This window comes from Podarcis cretensis (assembly GCF_951804945.1).
Source record: "Podarcis cretensis genome assembly, chromosome: 4".
Lineage (NCBI taxonomy): Eukaryota > Metazoa > Chordata > Lepidosauria > Squamata > Lacertidae > Podarcis > Podarcis cretensis.
Window position 1 is genome coordinate 84,380,013 of NC_137173.1, and position 18,024 is coordinate 84,398,036.

The 18,024-nt window shown below is 42.3% G+C and overlaps 3 protein-coding genes across 10 annotated transcripts in view; 1 reads left to right on the plus strand and 2 right to left on the minus strand.

Moving 5' to 3' along the window:
- TEX30 (testis expressed 30) overlaps positions 1-503 on the minus strand; it is a 41,740-nt gene extending 41,237 nt beyond the window's left edge. Inside the window, exon 1 of one of the 2 annotated variants that reach the window (XM_079973088.1) lies at positions 449-503. The gene's annotated coding sequence lies outside the window, so the exon portion shown is untranslated. Of the gene's footprint in view, positions 1-444 lie in introns of both variants that reach the window. The other variant, XM_079973089.1, reaches the window with a different exon arrangement.
- Positions 504-609: 106 nt separating this feature from the next.
- On the plus strand, positions 610-9,142 carry METTL21C (methyltransferase 21C, AARS1 lysine). 5 transcript variants are annotated; one of them, XM_079973055.1, is made up of 7 exons: positions 610-700; positions 2,420-2,538; positions 4,274-4,416; positions 6,719-6,836; positions 7,382-7,456; positions 7,560-7,657; positions 8,927-9,142. In XM_079973055.1, exons 2-7 carry the CDS (start codon positions 2,430-2,432, stop codon positions 8,975-8,977), a joined length of 594 nt encoding a protein of 197 aa, XP_079829181.1. In that variant the 5' UTR covers positions 610-700; positions 2,420-2,429; the 3' UTR covers positions 8,978-9,142. The 5 variants fall into 5 exon arrangements, with proteins under 5 accessions (XP_079829181.1, XP_079829178.1, XP_079829182.1 ...); XM_079973052.1 differs by having other exon boundaries at positions 7,560-9,142; XM_079973056.1 differs by lacking the exon at positions 7,382-7,456.
- Positions 8,741-18,024, minus strand: part of TPP2 (tripeptidyl peptidase 2) — a 45,058-nt gene continuing 35,774 nt past the window's right edge. For 2 of the 3 annotated variants that reach the window (XM_079972444.1, XM_079972445.1), the window contains 6 exons: positions 16,262-16,413; positions 16,025-16,121; positions 13,778-13,908; positions 11,443-11,650; positions 9,941-10,060; positions 8,741-9,692 (listed from right to left, as the gene is read on the minus strand). In XM_079972444.1, coding sequence (XP_079828570.1) covers positions 9,603-9,692; positions 9,941-10,060; positions 11,443-11,650; positions 13,778-13,908; positions 16,025-16,121; positions 16,262-16,413 — 798 coding nt within the window. In that variant the 3' untranslated portion in view covers positions 8,741-9,602. Of the gene's footprint in view, positions 9,693-9,940; positions 10,061-11,442; positions 11,651-13,766; positions 13,909-16,024; positions 16,122-16,261; positions 16,414-18,024 lie in introns of those variants that run through there. The other variant, XM_079972446.1, reaches the window with a different exon arrangement.

Below are 18,024 nucleotides of genomic sequence, written 5' to 3' on the forward strand. Positions count from 1 at the left end.
GCTGGGAAGTGATGAGTGGAAACGTGAGAATGATGGATCCCATGCCAATCCCTGCACAGGCCACTGGGGGGTTAGAGTAGATAACATTTGAGGTTCCTCCCGACTCTAAAAATCTATGATACATAGATCCCTGTTTAATTTGACCTTGCATTATTAGAATGAATGGATGTCAAATCTACTTAAAGCTGCTTCCTTGTCCTTGGATATTTTTATGTTAGAGAGAAACTGTTTTCTCTCCATACATTGAAAATTATGAATTGGAGCTGGTGAATCTATCAGTGGCCGATAGCATGCTGGAATATACAGCTCTGCGATAGATATTAAGGTGTAGTTTCTCCGCCGGGATGTTTATTGGGAGACGTGCCACTGATTTTAATATACCCATAACATGCACATAGCAAGTCATATCAGTTAAGTTCATATCATAATCGTCATAATCGTCACTTACTACTTCAGCATAGAGAACACAATGAAGATGGCTCGGTTTACTTCCACTAGCCTGTATGCAGAGAATGCAACCCATGACAGGGACTCTCTTCATTCAAAGGTTTTTATCCCTAAATGGTCTAGGGCCCGCCCCCTTCCCCAGTACCCACCCCCCACTTGGCACACCTTCGCTATAAAAGGCACCGAGCTGGTTGATAAATCTCTCAGTTTAGGAATTGGATCCTCGGAGTCCGGATTAATTACAACTTTCCAGGTAAAATGGTAACCTTAGCCTTTTCGTGGGGATGGTCAGTGAATGAGCTAAGACTTAAAGGGATGGGCATTTTGAACTTCATGTTTATTTTTAATATGTGCGATATTTCTTCGACAAGGGGCACAACAGGTGGTGGTTAGATCAAGCAAGATACGTAGCGGGAGACCAGGAACATATCGCTCGATAGCAGCAAGCTTAAATTCAGAGGGAGATTTTAGAATCCGAAAGACTAATGAACGGACCAGGAGATTTATGGTGAATGGAGGACTCAGTGGCAGGCCCAGGGCTATGAAAGCACAGCTTCCAAAGCAAGCAGAGCTCACATGAACACATGAGGCATGCAAGAGAGAAAGTGAGAGGTAAAAAGGAGGAGGTGAAGTCAGGACCGGGTTATGTGATGAACCTGTGAGTTATGGGCACAGTTCATGCAACAGGAGCCGGTCTGTGTAAATCTCATTGAAATTTCCCATTCATTTCAACGGGGCTTCTGCAGAATATCCTCCCTGTGAACTTTGCTCAGCATCACTTTTCTGTCAGACATGCTACTAACCCAGGAACCTGAGAGGATGGTTTCTCAAGTGGCACATTTATCCTTTAGGGAGGTTTCCCCCCCCCCCCCCCTTAACAAAGTGTTTTTCACTTACTACCTTAACTGACATAGTGACTTGACTTCACGAGGTTCTCTCTCGAGCAGAATGCCACACTCACTCACAGATCACAAACTGCACTTGCAAATGGCAATACATCTCCCACATGAAATTAAAAAACCTGTTCAAGTCTGGATAGAGATTAAACGATTATGGAACATAAGACGGCATGAAAACAACTTTGAATGATTATTCCAGAGGGGTAGCCTTGTTACAGTCTTTTCTAGCAAAACACTCTCTCTCTCTCTCTCTCTCTCTCTCTCTCTCTCTCTCACACACACACACACACACACACACACACACACATACAGAGAGAGAGAGAGAGAGAGAGAGAGAGAGAGAGAGAGAGAAAGAGAGTGAGTGTTTTCGGTGGCACCTTAAAAATAAAGGCCGTAATCTAGTCTCACTTACTTGGGAGTAAGCTCCATTGGCTTCAATAGGACTGACTTTTCTGTAGACCTTGTTAGGATTCCAACGTAATCTGTTTCCATTGTCACATAAGCATTTGAGGACACCTAGTGGCCGCTATAAAAAACTAAGGTTCAGGGGATTGGCTGTCATAAATAAGTGCAGAAAGGCCGTGTTCTGTCAGCTTTGCAGGTGAAGGTAAACTACATGCTAAGCTTCTTTCAGCTGTTAAGTGGCTGGTTTGAGTAGACCCTGCCTAATCTGGCATTCCAGGTATTTTCCTGAATTATGTGCTCTGGAAACGACAGAGCTAGTTTTGGGAAGTGAAGTGGTGGCAAGGACCATTATTAGGGAGCAGGTGAAATATTTTGGACAGCACCTGTTGCCTATATGGCTTCCACTGTCGGAGGCAGCCCCAAACTTCTTTGAGCTCTTTGGTGGTGGAGCAAAATACAAATGTCAGAAACAAAAACCAACTGTCTGAAGATTTTCACTGACGGAAAGGTCTTAACTCTGGTTTCTGGTTTTAATGTAGCATGTGTCATGTTTTTGGTACTCAACTTCTTCTTTTCCTCAGAGGGTAAAATGAAAAAAAGTCGGGAACTATCCTCCCCCTATCAGAAACCTCATGGTTTGTTTGCTTGTTTGGTGGTTCCTTCTGCAGCCTTCCTGCTATGATTTCTACACAGCACCAGTTCTTCCTTAAAGCAGACCAAGGAAGGATGGAGGATGAGGAAGACCTGGAGGAAGGAGACAATGGCTGCTTCGTTGCATCTGACTCAGGTTTCCCTTTAAAGACAGTATCGCTTTCGCCCACTCAACCCTACGCAAGTTTTTTTCCAATTGCTCTCATCAGCTCCCAAGTATTAAATAAGCAACCCTGTTGTCGTTTTTGTCCTGCTGCAAAATGAGTCTTTGGGAACACTTGTCCTTTATGTTTTCAACGAGTATGTGGTAACGCACAATGCAATTCACGACACCAGCCTCCGCACATTTATTCAGTGGTTATTCTGCGTAGGATTGCCGATTAAGTGTTTTATGCTGCTAGAAAGTAAGGAACAGCTGAATCAATTTATTTAAGATCATTTAAATGGTTTTCAGGGAAATCAGGGGGGCTTGAGGGCAGCCTGCCTTGAACCCTTAGAGTTTCCAGGCATGCTGATACAGTGGTACCTCAGGTTACATGCGCTTCAGGTTACAGACTCTGCTAAGCCAGAAATAGTGCTTCAGGTTAAGAACTTTGCTTCAGGATGAGAACAGAAATCGTGCTCCGGCGGTGCAGCGGCAGCAGGATGCCCCATTAGCTAAAGTGGTGCTTCAGGTTAAGTACAGTTTCAGGCTAAGAACAGACCTCCGGAACAAATTAAGTACTTAACCCGAGGTACCACTGTACTCAAATTTTGGGCTGAATTTGCCAAGTGATGCCAGGATGACTGTGTTTATCTCAGACAGTGGTCTACTAGAAGGAGTTCTTTCTTTGAAGGACTGTCCACACCAAGTTTAAAAATAAATGAAAGGCAAGAAGGAAGAGAGGGCTTTGTCAACTGTTAGCTCCTATGTTGCAGAATGAATAGGCAGATGGGTCTACAGCCAGAACCTTTCCAATTATGATGAGATGTATTTAAATTACTTGTTGTTGTTGTTAATTTTTGTACCCCGCCCATCTGACTGGGTTGCCGCAGCCACTCTGGGCAGCTTCCAACATGATATACAATAGCACAACAACAACATAACAGAACCGAACACAATTCAAAGTGTTAGTGCTGACCTTTAAAGCCTTAAACGGCCTTGGCCCAGTATACCTGAAGGAGCGCCTCCACCCCCATTGTTCAGCCCAGACACTGAGGTCCAGCTCTGAGGGCCTTCTTGCGGTTCCCTCACTGTGAGAAGCCAAGTTACAGGGAACCAGGCAGAGGACCTTCTCGGTAGTGGCACCCACCCTGTGGAACGCCCTCCCACCAGATGTCAAAGAGAAAAACAACTACCAGACTTTTAGAAGACATCTGAAAGCAGCCCTGTTTAGGGAAGCTTTGTAACAGACCACTGTATTTTAATACTTTGTTGGAAGCTGCCCAGAGTGGCTGGGGAAACCCAGCCAGATGGGCGGGGTATAGATAATAAATAATAATAATTTTAACTATAAAGGTCCCGATATAGGGCTGCCTTCAGATGTCTATAGAAGGTTGCATTTACAGCAAATCTTTCTGATTTTGCACCTATATATATAGCTTAGCATATGCAAATCCATGCCCTCTTTTGGGAAGGCTGCATGCCATTATATTTGGCAATGCAGAAGTGGCTACCATAAGATGCCAGCTTTGAGATAAGTCTACATAAACATATTTTTGTGTCAGTGTATTGAAGGAAACTGTATAGGCATGCCAAGATTTGCAGCTCTTTGTGAGACTTTTTACCAAGATTGGCTTTCTAAGCACTCGCAACAAAGCGCAGCCCATTTTGTTTAAATTCCTGAACCCTCTTATGTTCAGTTGACTATTGCTGACTTCTCTCCCCGCAGGGCTACCCCGCGTGTTCAAAATATTACAGAAATGGGTTCCTAAGGCCTCTCCCTATTTTGACAAAGAACATTACTGCTACGCTGGCCACCAGATCACCATTCAAGAGTCCATCGAAAACTTCGGAGCCGTAGTATGGCCTGGCGTAAGTTTCACACAGGGAAATAACACCTCGTGAGTAAGCTTCTGTAAGATAATGAAGCACCTCGCTTTCCTTGATACCTTGTTTTAGGATCTTAAGAGATGGAAAGGTCATCAGAAGGCTATGTCAGCCAAGCCACTGCTTTTCCTTTGCTAGCGTTGCTTATGGCCTAAGGTCTCAGGACATTTATGGGGGTAAAAGTCAACCCTGTGCCCATAAAGAGCAGAGTTCATTGCGCACCCGATACCGGATATGTAGTTAACCCACTGAGCAAGATAAGACTGCATTCTGAACCTCCCTACAGTCCAGGATAGATTAAATGGATTCATTGAATCTATGGCTTTACACGTCCGCAGCTGTGATACCGCTGCATGGTTAATCAATGCTACATTAGTACTGAATAAGGCTGGGCGATATCTGCTGTCCAAAATTGTAATATACCACCAGCTAAACCCTGCCAACCTAGCAGTTTGAAAGCACGTCAAAGTGCAAGTAGATAAATAGGTACCTGTGCCGATCACACAGGGTCCCCGGACGTTTAACGGTCTATTGATCCCTATGCCACCACTGTGCTCGCTTCCCTGTTGCCACCAACCTGTTACTCTCAGGTACACACTGAGTCCAGACAGTTGTTAAAATCGAACCAAATAAACAAGTTTATTTTATAAGTATTAACAAGTTTATGGTTTCTCAGATAATATTCTTGTCAGTTTCTTAACTTTAGTTTCTTTACTGGCCTATACCTTCCTAATACCTTCTGACTGATTATCTCAACTGTTTGACTGACTCCTCTTAACAGATTTTCTCACACCATACTAGCACAACCCAGAGACTTATTCTCTCAGTCTCTTCTCTAGCTCCGGACTGACTTCTTAACAACTCTAGCTCCTCCCCTTGGGTTCCTATTGGTTAGTCATTTTACAATTAGTTAACCCTTTCCCTTATGAACCCAGTATGATGTCATACACCTAGGAGGGCAAATGCCACAGTACCGCTCTGGCGGGAAGGCAAATGGCGTTTCCGTGCACTGCTCTGGTTTGCCAGAAGTGGCTTAGCCACACTGGCTACATGACCTGTAAAAACTGGCTGTGAACAAATGTCAGCTCCCTCCGCCAGTAAAGCGAGATAAGCGCTGCAACCCCAGAGTCATTGGCGACTGGGCTTAACTGTCAGGGGTCCTTTACCTTTTTTTAAAAAAAACCTCTGCGATATGGAAGTATATTACCTTGCCAGAAAGGAGGTGAAGAAGAAGTTTGTTGTGGACCATGGAGACAATTAGCCTCACTGTGCACAGCTTCTGCCCCGATGATCTCTCGCCATGCAGCTCCCGAGAGTGCCACTTCTTTCCCCCCACTATTTGTATCTCCCTGACAGGTAAATGTGTAACCCCATCAAAAGCAGGCGATCTCCCATCCACCTGGTCTAGGAAACCACCAACAATGCCTCTGTCTTATCTGGATTGAGTTTCAGTTTGCTGGCTCTCATCCAGTCCATTACCAAGGCAAGACATCGGTCCAGCCCTTCCACTGCCTCAACTGCAGATGTCCCTCATCCATGATCTGATTATGGATGAGGAGGCTGATCTGCCATGTATCACTGAAACCAGGGTGGGTAATCGGAAATTCCAAAACTGCTCTCGTGACTTTAAATTCAAATAGGTTTCAGGCAATGTATCAATACATCACCCAGGCCTAGTACTGAGCGCAGTAAGAGGAAAAAGCACTGGGGAGGCTGAAGGGATTAATCCATCACAACCCAGCCTTTCCCCTTCATCATGCTTTTGGACTGAGCTTGCATTGAACTTACTACACAGAGGGTATCATCGGTGATTTCGCATACTGAAATCATGGGATGCACATGCACACACACTATTGCAGCTAGATTAGGTACTAAACATTAAAAAGGTAAAGGGACCCCTGACCATTAGGTCCGGTCGTGACTGACTCTAGGGTTGCGGCGCTCATCTCACTTTATTGGCCGAGGGAGCTGGCGTTTGGCCAAATACAGCTTCCGGGTCATGTGGCTAGCATGACTAAGCCACTTCTGGTGAACCAGTGAAGCGCACGGAAACGCCGTTTACCTTCCCACCGGAGTGGTACCTCTTTATCTACTTGCACTTTGACGTGCTTTTGAACTGCTAGGTTGGCAGGAGCAGGGACCGAGCAACGGGAGCTCACCCCGTCACGGGGACTCGAACTGCCGACCTTCTGATTGGCAAGTCCTAGGCTCTGTGGTTTAAGCCACAGTGCCGCCTGTGTCCCTTTCAACAGCTCCCAAATTCTGAAGACAAATTTAATTTTTTTAGGCTCTTGCTCTGTGTCAGTACTTGGAATCAAATCAACAGGAAATCAGTCTCCGAGACAAGAAGTTACTTGAACTGGGAGCTGGGACAGGCCTGGTGTCCATTGTGGCAAGTATACTAGGTTGGTAATTTGCTAAAGTGTATTTTGTGTGTGTGTGTGTGTGTGTGTGTGTGTAATTTGCTTCTTGCTGCACATTTTACACACAGTTCATACCTATTCACATTACCCAGTACTCTCTTGAGTCCCAAACATTTGAGCAGTATTTTGACAATGCTGTCTACCCACAACCTCCTTATAGACACAGGATCCCATACAAAGCCTAAAATGGGCTAACAGCTTAATTTGTGAGTAACTGTAATTACAAAAAGCATTCTGAAATCTATTTGTTTTGTGCCTTAACTTCATTTATCTGGCAATGAATATAGCCAAGTGCAGTAGGAGACAGTCTAAAACAGGCTTTGATTTCCCAAAAAAGAATTGCTCCATTTATTAACCTGTAGGTGTTGCCCAAACGACTTTGCTAGTCTGAAATAGAACCTTTCAAAAATGTTCTACAGATACAAAACTTCCAGCTCGTCTCATCTAGAGTAAATTCTCCTTGAAAATGTGTCAGTGCAGGAAATGGATTACAGTGCTAGTCTTGGGATTTCTATGATTTGTTCTAGCCAGAGGGTGTCCTGCAGTTTTATCCAGAGACTGCAATGGCAGCTTGTTCCTGCAGAGGACAGGAAGACTAGCGAGTCAGTAATGATTACATCACTGAACAGCAAAAATGTAAACAGAGAACTGTCTTGCCTTTCTTCAGGTTATCAAGGAAGACTATTTATTTTTATTCTCTTTCAGGTGCTTTTGTGACAGCTACTGACTTGCCCGAGGTCCTTGAAAATATGGAGTTCAATATTTCAAGAAACACACGCAACCTGAACGTTCACAAGCCCGAAGTAAGAAAGCTGGTTTGGGGAGAGAATCTCCACGCAGACTTCCCCAAATCAACCCATCACTATGATTTTATTGTGGCTACTGATCTTGTGTACCACCACACAGCTCTTGAAGCTCTGTTAGTCACCATAGGCTACTTTTGTCAGCCTGGGACAATCTTGTTATGGGCAAACAAATTCAGATTCAGCACAGATTACGATTTTTTGGACAGAGTTGGCCACATTCTCAATATCACGCAGCTAGCAGAATTTCCAGAGTCAAATGTCAAGTTGTTCAAAGGCACAGTAAGGGAAAATTAAGATGCGAAAGAGTGCCAGAATCTAGAACAGATGCAGCGTAAAAGTTTACAAAGCAGTAGTTTTTAAAAGATGTTAATTAGCCTCTTCTTCACAACAGCCTGGTGCATTCAAGTTGGCTTTGGGGTTCTATTTCCCAGTAATGGGTAATCCCAAAAAGCAGGACCGTACGCAACGGGGGTCAAATAAGTGGATTTTGGTAAATGCCCTCCTGCTGCTTACGCAGCTGTTGCCCCCAGATGATTAACATGTTCGACCACCACCAAACTGCATCCTTTTGGAGATACCCACGATGTTATGCCCTAGGCTTTTCCATAAAACTGATTTAATTGGACTTGAAAGCTTAACCCCACATCCTGTTGCTAGAAACAGAAAGGAGAGAGGACCATTTTACTCCGTAAGTCCCATGTGACTACAGAAAGCAACTCCAGTAACATGACTAAGCTGTAGTGTAATGAAGCCACAGCATTTCAGATTAAAATGTAGGGTTGTGTTTCTACAAGGATAAACCAATTCCAGGTAATGGGGCTACTATGCTATAGCTTTATAGAGTCCTTTTAAAAGTCCTCTGGTTCTATAAGCAGTGCCAAATTGTTGTCTCAATAACAGGCATATATCATATACGCTGTGACCAATATGCTACAATGCTGAAATGTAACTTTTTACTTGGCCTCCATGAAGTCATATAGACTAGATTGTGTGTCCTCCCCTCCATCAGCTCTGAAAATAGCATTGATTTCCTAATGCCTCCCTTTAGGTACTCTTGAAAAAATTAGGACAGATCTCAGCTTTGTTTAATTGTTTTTATTATTAACAAAATTAAAAGTATGAGAGTGCGCACATTTTTGATCTTGAAATTTGAACATTTATTTAGCAGTTTTACATTTCCCCCCCAAAACATTATTAACATATCTGTATGTATAAGTTTTACAATACCTGATTTAAGTGTTAACTGACTGTTTATACATGTATCAGTTTATCCGATACTCTGCAACACATGGATATTTGAGAGCATCTCCGAGTTGAAGATATTCAAGAGCACCTTTTGCACCAGCAATTCAAAATACATTTGCAGTGAGTGTGAAAGTTTTTAATTTTAAAAAAATTCAAAATGTAAACTCTTGCAAGTGATACTGGTAATTAAGTTCCATTACTGTTAAGTCTAATAAATAAGGTTTTAGCTACTCCGAAGGAGCTTTTTATTTTTTTTAAGGCCTTCATACAATTGAAAACTTCAATGTTAAAACCCTGCTCATTGTAAAAAGAACCGCTTGTACAGGCTTGTGGTTAAAATTACAAACAGTTAAGAACCACATACACATGCAAGAAACCTTCTCATCTTCATTTCCTAATCCTTGGAGCTGGCTATTTCGGAACACCCATTGCCAGCAATGCGATGTATGCAAAACATTTTGTTCGTATGTTTTTATTTCTAGGGCAACTAAGAGTTACACCCAGAAATTAAATATCTAAGCCTAAAGAGGCTCCCTGGTGTCAGGAGCCGAACCCTCACACAACCCCCTTGTCCTCTGATTAATAACACACAATATAAGCATTCAATAAAATGGATGAAAACATGCATTCCAGTAATATAATGTATCTTTATATCCAAACAACGTAAGAACATCTCAGATTTACAATGGCAGCAATTTCAAAACACACAATAATCGGGTGGATACATCACGGGAAGCCAGTTTTCAGTGAATGATGCACAGTGTCTCCATCCAAGTAACTTCATTAGCTAAAGAAGAAAAAAATTAAAGTACCCTTTTACATCTTCCACTATTAAACAAAGTCTACTAAAAATGTTGACTTTTAAAAAATTGCATTCCATTAAGTAGCCAAAGGGGGGAAAAAATATTACATATGAACAAACCTGATTCTCTACCTTTTTTGGGGGAGCTGTAACCTTTTCATAAACTTCCAAAAATACCAACGAAACTTGCATGCAGCTCTGAGTTAGCCGAGGTAATAATGAAGATTACTTACCAGTATGCAATTCTTCAAGTTTTCTTTGGTAGGTTTCTCTTCCGCAAGCTTTGTTGCAAATTTGAGACCTCGGCCGTACATTTTATTTACCAGGGCGTGCTTATAGGCAAATGGTAAAACCTACAAGGGGCGCAAAATAAAAGGTGAGATTTGTAAGCCAGGAAAACATCTCGGTCTCCAGAGTTTACCAGCCCCTGTTCTATTTCAGACTTGACACCAGCAGTGCAAGAGGTGTGGGGAAGCACGAGACCGTTTCTAGGTGGCTGAAGCTGCCCTAATGTTAACCATTCCTTAATGCTGCTAAAGCAAAAGCTGGGAGGCTGTTGGATCCCTCCAAAATTAAATATTTGTAAGAAGAGAAGTTATTTTACATTGTACCATCATGCACTTTGCAGAGTATGCAAGAGGACAGGTCCCTGGCCCCGAAGAGCTTACCATTTCAAATTCAACACCAGGGAAACAAGGCAACACTATTTCAGCTACACGTGCTTAACTTAAGCTTAAAAAGGTAAAGATAAAGGGACCCCTGACCATTAGGTCCAGTCATGACCGACTCTGGGGTTGCAGTGCTCATCTCGCTTTAGTGACCAAGGGAGCTGGCGTACAGTTTCCGGGTCATGTGGCCAGCATGACTAAGCCACTTCTGGCGAACCAGAGCAGTGCACAGAAATATCGTTTACCTTCCCGCCGGAGCGGTACCTATTTATCTACTTGCACTTTGTGCTTTTGAATTGCTAGGTTGGCAGGAGCAGGGACCGAGCAACGGGAGCTCACCCTGTCGTGGGGATTCGAACCGCCGACCTTCTGATCGGCAAGTCCTAGGCTCTGTGGTTTAACCCGCAGCGCCACCCACATCCCAACTTAAGCTTAGTTACAGGAAAGCAGCAATTTCCAACACTTTGCTCTCCCGACGCTTTGGGCTAGAACTCCCAGAAGCTGCATGAGTCACTGGATTGGTGAAGGCTGCAACAGGGCCATAGAACTAGGTGACCATGCCTTACAATAAATGCACAGAGGTGGAGGAGCCAAGAGGGGAATCATCATTGCCTGGATGGCGAGGCTTGAAAGTGGAAGGTTGCACAAAACCATTTCTGGCCTGATGTAGCAAGACGATGCTTACACTTATGAAAACATTCACGATTTTAAAAACGGGACTATTTTTCTGCAGATTTGATTGTATGCTTTTGTTATCTACAGTATAAAAAATTGTAAGGCTTTTGTCAAAACAAACAAACCCCACGAAGTTGGCTGTGGCGAGTTGCTGCAATCCTACAAATCTGGATTAAAAACCAATAATAACCAATAAATAAAACCAATAATAAAAACCAATAACTAATAAAGATTTCCGTTATTGTGTTGGCATTCTCTGCTGTGTATAAGTACACAGTTTTACCAAAGGCTAAAGTTGAGACCACACAGAAAACCAGTCTGTATAAACAGGATATGAAGGATTCCCTCCTTCTGTTATAGGAATCTAATTTTGCTCCCCCACTTCCATTTACCTTGGTGTCAAACAGGTCAGTCCATTTGGTTATTTCCCAGAAAGTTTCTGCCAGAGCATCCAAGCTACCCTCCTGCTGGTCATCTTTAGATTCTGCATCGCCCGACACAGCCCCTTCTTGGGCCTGAAACTGCAGGATTTGGTCGGACAATGCACTTCCTTTCCGACAGAGAGCATCCACTAACGTAGATTTCTGCTTGTCCATCTCACTAAATGGGAAGCACACAAGAGGATGACAGCATTTGCAGTGAAGCATGCCCTTATTTTTTATATAAAAAGAGAGTCCTGAGGCGCACAAACTGAATAATAAATCATTTATAATAGGTGTATATGCAGGGTCCCATCCTCATTACTCCCAAATATTTCAACAACTGGTTATTTTATATACATGCCAACACTCAACTATCTATTATATTTAGACAAAAAGAACACAAACTGCTACGTTGCAAGGAAGGCACAAGTACCCTAAATAAATATTGATTTTATTTTGATTATGCATTTTGTGATTTTATATTTTGATTTCCTGAGACCTGCAGTTATAGGGCAGTATATAAATTTAATTATTTACTACTACTACTATTATTATTATTATTATTATTATTATTATTATATTTTTTGTGCCCCACCCATCTGACTGGGTTGCCCCAGCCACTTCCAACATACATGAAAACAAAATATAACATTAAAAAAACTTCCCTATACAGGGCTGCCTTCACATGCCATCTAAAGGCTGTGTAGTTAAATAATAATAATTCAAGATTCAGGTAGGTAGCCGTGTTGGTCTGACGCAGTCAAAATAATAATTCAGTTATTTAAAATACACAGTGTTCCTATTTGGGCATACAGAATTAATCTGCTACAGTACAATCACAACCTATGCAAATTTAGCTTAATAATAATTTTATTATTTGTACCTTGCCCATCTGACTGGGTTATCCCAGCAACTCTGGGAGGCTTCCAGCATACATGAAAACCATAATAAAACTTCAAACATTAAAAAAACTTCACTATACAGGGCTGCCTTCACATGACTTCTAAAGGTTGTATTGTTACTTATCCCATTGACATCTAGCATGTGTGATTTCAGCTTTATGAAGTTGAAATTGCACAAATGAAATGCACGGAAGGCAGAGAGCTTAAAAGCTCCTTTTGCAAAGGGTTTTCCCGAAGTAGTAAGAACTTTTAAGCTTTCCAACTGGCTTACTGGGCTCTGGGACGCTTTCGTGAGATCTCATGGAAACTCAGATGGCCACGCAAGGTCCCTTGAGAGCATCCCAGAGCCTGGTAATATCTCTGCCTTGCTTGTGGGGAAGGTCAAGGCCTACTTGGTACACAGCTCATGTAAAAATGCTTGTAATTTGCTTTCAAGTACACATGCTTTTGCAAAAATGAGCCAAGTTCTGAGAATGGAAAAAAATTAGAAAGATATGGGAACAGCTGGAAATTTGGCAGTTGACAGGGATGACTTGTACATATAAAATAATAAGGGAGTAAATGAATAAATGGAACCCGACATCTCGTTCATATATGGAACAACAGATTTAAGGTCAGATCGCTTGCGGCTCTAAGGGAACTGAATTTCTACCCATTTATATAATTCATTTAAATGTTTGGTGTTGAAATCTTTAAAGGTAATTCATATAGTTATTTAAGATATTGATACTTAAGACATGTTTTAAAAAGATGGTGAAATATAAATGATGTCAAAGGTTTTCAATTAATATATAGGACTATCAAAAGCTTTAAATAAAAGGATGTGTTGCATTATGCAATATTCTTACTAGCAAAACAAATGTTGTGATCTAAAACATCTGGAGGGGTGGGGGAGGCTGAGTTATAATGTATTCCCAATGCAAGATTTCTGGTCTTAACTCACTCCAGTAATTATTCTGAATATTTCAGCGTTCTGTACTGAATAATAGTTCACAAGATGCTGCTTAGAAAACCTGTGGATTTCAATTCTGAACTTAAGACTCTTGCCTGATTGCTCATGCAGATCATGGTCCCTAACCACTTACAACACCCATAATAAAAATCCCAGCCACTACCATCTATTTCATCCTAAAATTTAGGGCAGAAGACGCTTCAATTCAAAGCTGCTTCTAATTGTCACTGGCCACAATCCAACACAAAAAGTTCAACACATTAAGGCTCACTGCAACAAATGGACATTATGTTGGTTGGTGGCCACTGTTGTCCTATCAGGATCACGAAATTGATCTTTAAAATAATTTCAGCTTTAGAGTAACGTAATCTTTGAAGCTACAAAGTGGGGACAGCCTTAGGCCAAGTTGCAGAAATAAGATGCAAGGAAAAAGTATTTACTGGTTAGGTACTTTTTTATAGTAGCAGCATCAGGTCTGGGATCTGTCTTCATAGCGAGATAAATGGCGAGGGCTGTTTGATCAATATGTGAGATAACCGTATTAGCTGCCTCAATAATGTCGTTCAACCTTTTCATTCTTTCCTAGTGGAAACAAACAAAGCACACTGCATTATTACTCATGCATAAAGAGACATTAATGCTAACATGTACAGTCATTCAATATCTCTGTCATGGACCCAATAACATAAGATCAGGAATCATGATGCACAATATTGGGGGGACACAAAGCCCTAAAAGAAGAATATGTTTCTATGATTTACCAGTTTAAGTTCTTGCTGCAATACTGGGATAATAAAATATTGCTGGTGGTTACTAGTTTTCAGCAGTATTGGAGGGAAAGGCCAAAGGGGTTTATGTAACGCTGTATATTAAAGATCAACGCTCCTTAAGAATCTTGGGCCACTTTAAAGACTAACAGGCTTACTATGGCATAGCCTTTTGTGGACAACTTCATCAAATGAAGGAAAGGAAATCCTAAATTGGGAAACTTATTATTTATTACATTTATATACCACCTTTAAAGGGATGCAGGTGGCGTTGTGGGTTAAACCACAGAGCCTAGGACTTGCCGATCAGAAGGCCGGTGGTTCGAATCCCCGCGACGGGGTGAGCTCCCGTTGTTCGGTCCCTGCTCCTGCCACCCTAGCAGTTCGAAAGCATGTCAAAGTGCAAGTAGATAAATAGGTACCACTCCAGCGGGAAGGTAAATGGCGTTTCCATGCGCTGCTGTGATTTGCCAGAAGCGGCTTAGACATGCTGGCCACATGACCTGGAAGCTGTACGCCTGCTCCCTCGGCCAATAAAGCGAGATGAGCGCCGCAACCCCAGAGTCGGCCACAACGGGACCTAATGGTCAGGGGTCCCTTTACACTTTACTTTATACCACCTTTATCATCCAAGGATCTCAAAGTGATGTACAGGATTCTCCCCCTCCTCATTTAGTCCTCACAACAATCCTGTGAGGTAGGTTAAGCCAAGAGATGGTGACTGGTCCAAAGTCACCCAGTGAGCTTCATAGCTGAGTGGGGATTCAAACCCTGCTCTCCCAGGTCCTTGCCCAACACTCCAACCATTACGCCCCATGTTCTGTACATATATATGGTGGTGAATTTAGGGGGAATGAAGTATGAGGGGAGGAAAATGCAAGAGGATTACCAAACAGATGATTACCAAGAAGCATAACAGGGCAATTATAAACATCCAGGTATTGAGAAGCTAATTTAACACATGTAGCATGATAAAACTGTATGATTGTGGCTTGAGGTACATGTGGCAAAAGTGAAATGCCCAATCTATTTTGCTTTAGTTGCTTCACACTGGAATTTTCTTTTGGAGTACCGTTATTCAAGGGTGACCACCTTAAAACCAGTCACAGAATATTCCGGAAGACTAAAACGTTCTGCTGCTTGTTTCTCAGTACTGCCAATTTCTGATCTCCAACTCCTGCTCTGATGCGTCAACCTCACCAAAGCACTGATCTGTATAAGTACCAAACCCCTGAAAAAAATTTAAGTTATAATAATAATAAATTTTTATTTATACCCCTCCCTCTCTGGCCAGGGCTGGGCTCAGGGCGGCTAACACCAAGTATAAATTACAATAAAACATAATGGGGAAAAAACAAACACAGTTAATTAAAATACGGCTTAAAATACAGCTTAAAATGCAGCCTCATTTTAGTGTAGCCCATAAACCAAGACCATAAAGGGAGTAAACATCAGATATTCACCCGAGCCAGCTATCCATGCTGGTTCTACATGGGCCAGCAAAAAAGCCAAGGGAAAATTTATATGCCAAATCCCATATAAGGGGTCAGAGTGAGTCTAAGCTGAAGGCCAGGCAGAACAGCTCCATCTTGCAGGCCCAGCAGAAAGATGTCAAATCCCGCAGGGCCCTGGTCTCTTGTGATAGAGCGTTCCACCAAGTCGGGGCCAGTGGTGAAAAGGCCCTGACCCTAGTTGAGATCAATCTAACCTCCTTGAGGCTCAGGACCTCCAAAGTGTTGTTATTTATGGACCTTAAGGTCCTCCACAGGGCATACCAGGAGAGGCGGTCCTGTAGGTATGAGGGTTCACTATTCCAGGCTGCCCAGAGCACTGAATTCAAAGCTTAAGATACGTGAAGTACAAATAAGTGGCCGAGAGCAGACTTAAAACTGCCAAGTGCAATTTTGGTGTTTCTTTTAAATGCTTCTCACCTTTTCAGAATCCAGCTGATGAAGTCTTGCAACATACAAGGGCAGATGATTAGGGAAGGCCTCTTTCAATTCATTATACATGTCACTGGTCTCGAGCCTAAAGAGAAAAAAGTATGAATGAAGTTGCTGACTGAGCAGTCCCTGGGTAGCAGACCATGGAAAAGGGACATAAACTCTATTAATAAATCCGTTCTTTGAAGGATGCAATTTGACACTAGGAGACTAACAGAAACTTACTTAGTCATCCATTGTATCTTCAGGTCTCTTAAAGCTTCAGCAAATTCATCCTTTGCGTCTTTTTCCTTTTCAGGCTCTTTCTCCTTCTCCTTGTTGCCATTCTTACTTTTTATTGGTGATGGGATCAGATGATAGTGAACTGGAATTATGTCCTGCAGAAGTATGGGGGGGGGAAGCATAGTACTCAAAGCGCAGCCATATTCTCTCGCATTTATTTCCAAGTATTTTTTCTTAGGGCTACGCTACGCAAACAAGAGCAAAGCAAGATACAAGCATGATCATCACATCAGCAAGTATACAGAGTACTCGTAAGAAATTGCTCTGTAAGCACACAAGTGAATTGTAATCTCAGTTAAAGAGAAAGGTCACCAGTGTTTGCCTGCACGCTGTTACAGATACGCAAGTCAAAAACAGGGAGTTCCACAGTTCTAGGACCGTAAGTAATTGGCCCCATTTCTCGTGCCCCCCAAACTAACGGAACGTGATGGCAGGCACCCCAGAAACACCCCTGAAGCAGACCTTAGCATATGGGCAGGATTATATGGGCAAAGATGGTCCTTCAGTTAAGCTGCTCACAAGGCCCTTAGGGCTTTAAAGGTTAAAGAAAAGCACTCTGAAATGGGCACGGACGCTCACTGGTAAGCCAGTGTGACCGGCACAAAACTGGAGTTATGTTTTGTGACTTCCTGGCCCCCACTAGCATCCTGGCAGACACTGCAACTGGTCAACTGTCTTCCGAGGCATTCCCTATGTCTGAATGCACCTGTATGCTGCTCACTTGGTCTAAGAGAAGTACAACCCTATCCAGGGACTGTTTCACACATCTATTGACACTATACTTCTGAAAGAGCAATGCAGTAGTAAAAGGGATCTGTTGCTTATGTTTGAAGCCGCACAAGAAGATAAGCTTATGCAATGATCAAGGAGTAGCTCAGATGATTTAGTATATTCACCTAAGCCTTTAAAATTGTGATCCAAAGTCATTTCAGCCAGCAGACTTACACATTCATTCCATCACAGAGACCCCAGCAGACTGACATAAAATGTGTTGAGCCTTCTTTGATTCCAAAATCTCACACTCCCTTTTCTAACTTTTCTCCCCCAATAAAGAAAAATGCATCGGCTGCAGCTGTCCAACAGAGCAAACAAATTACGGTATGTCTGATGCAGTAACACGGTAGAATTTTGTTCAGATGAAAAACCTGACCAGAAAAGTCCAGCTGTGGGACAAAATAAATTCTTATACTCTTCCCATCCTGTTATGCACTGTCATAATTCTCAAGATCACATAGTTGAAGAAGGTATTTAATTTTTTTAAGGTTGTTTTTTTTTAAAAAAAAAGATCATTACAATAGCATTGGCGTCAAACCCCAACATGGTGAAACCTCACATTTAACAATACCTGTGGGCAGTATTTAACTAAGTAGTTGCACTAGTGCAAGGATTAGCAATAGCGCAACAAGATTTTCCCATCCTGCATATGCCCTGCACCATCTCCAAATTTACACTAGAGGCTTGGGGGGAAACCCTAGAACAGGTTAAGGGTCCACATGGGGGGGAAGACTGTTCCATTCACAACAATAAATTCTTATGCTGACACAGCAAACTGCTTGATGCTACACTGAATACAACTTTTTATCTTGATACATGTTAGGCTTCTGAAAAAAGGTAACTATTCACACCACCATTTTCCGCTGAAGGAAAAACACACAAAGTATGACTACAGAATACCATCCTTGGTTTGTTGAACTCTCATACAGCAG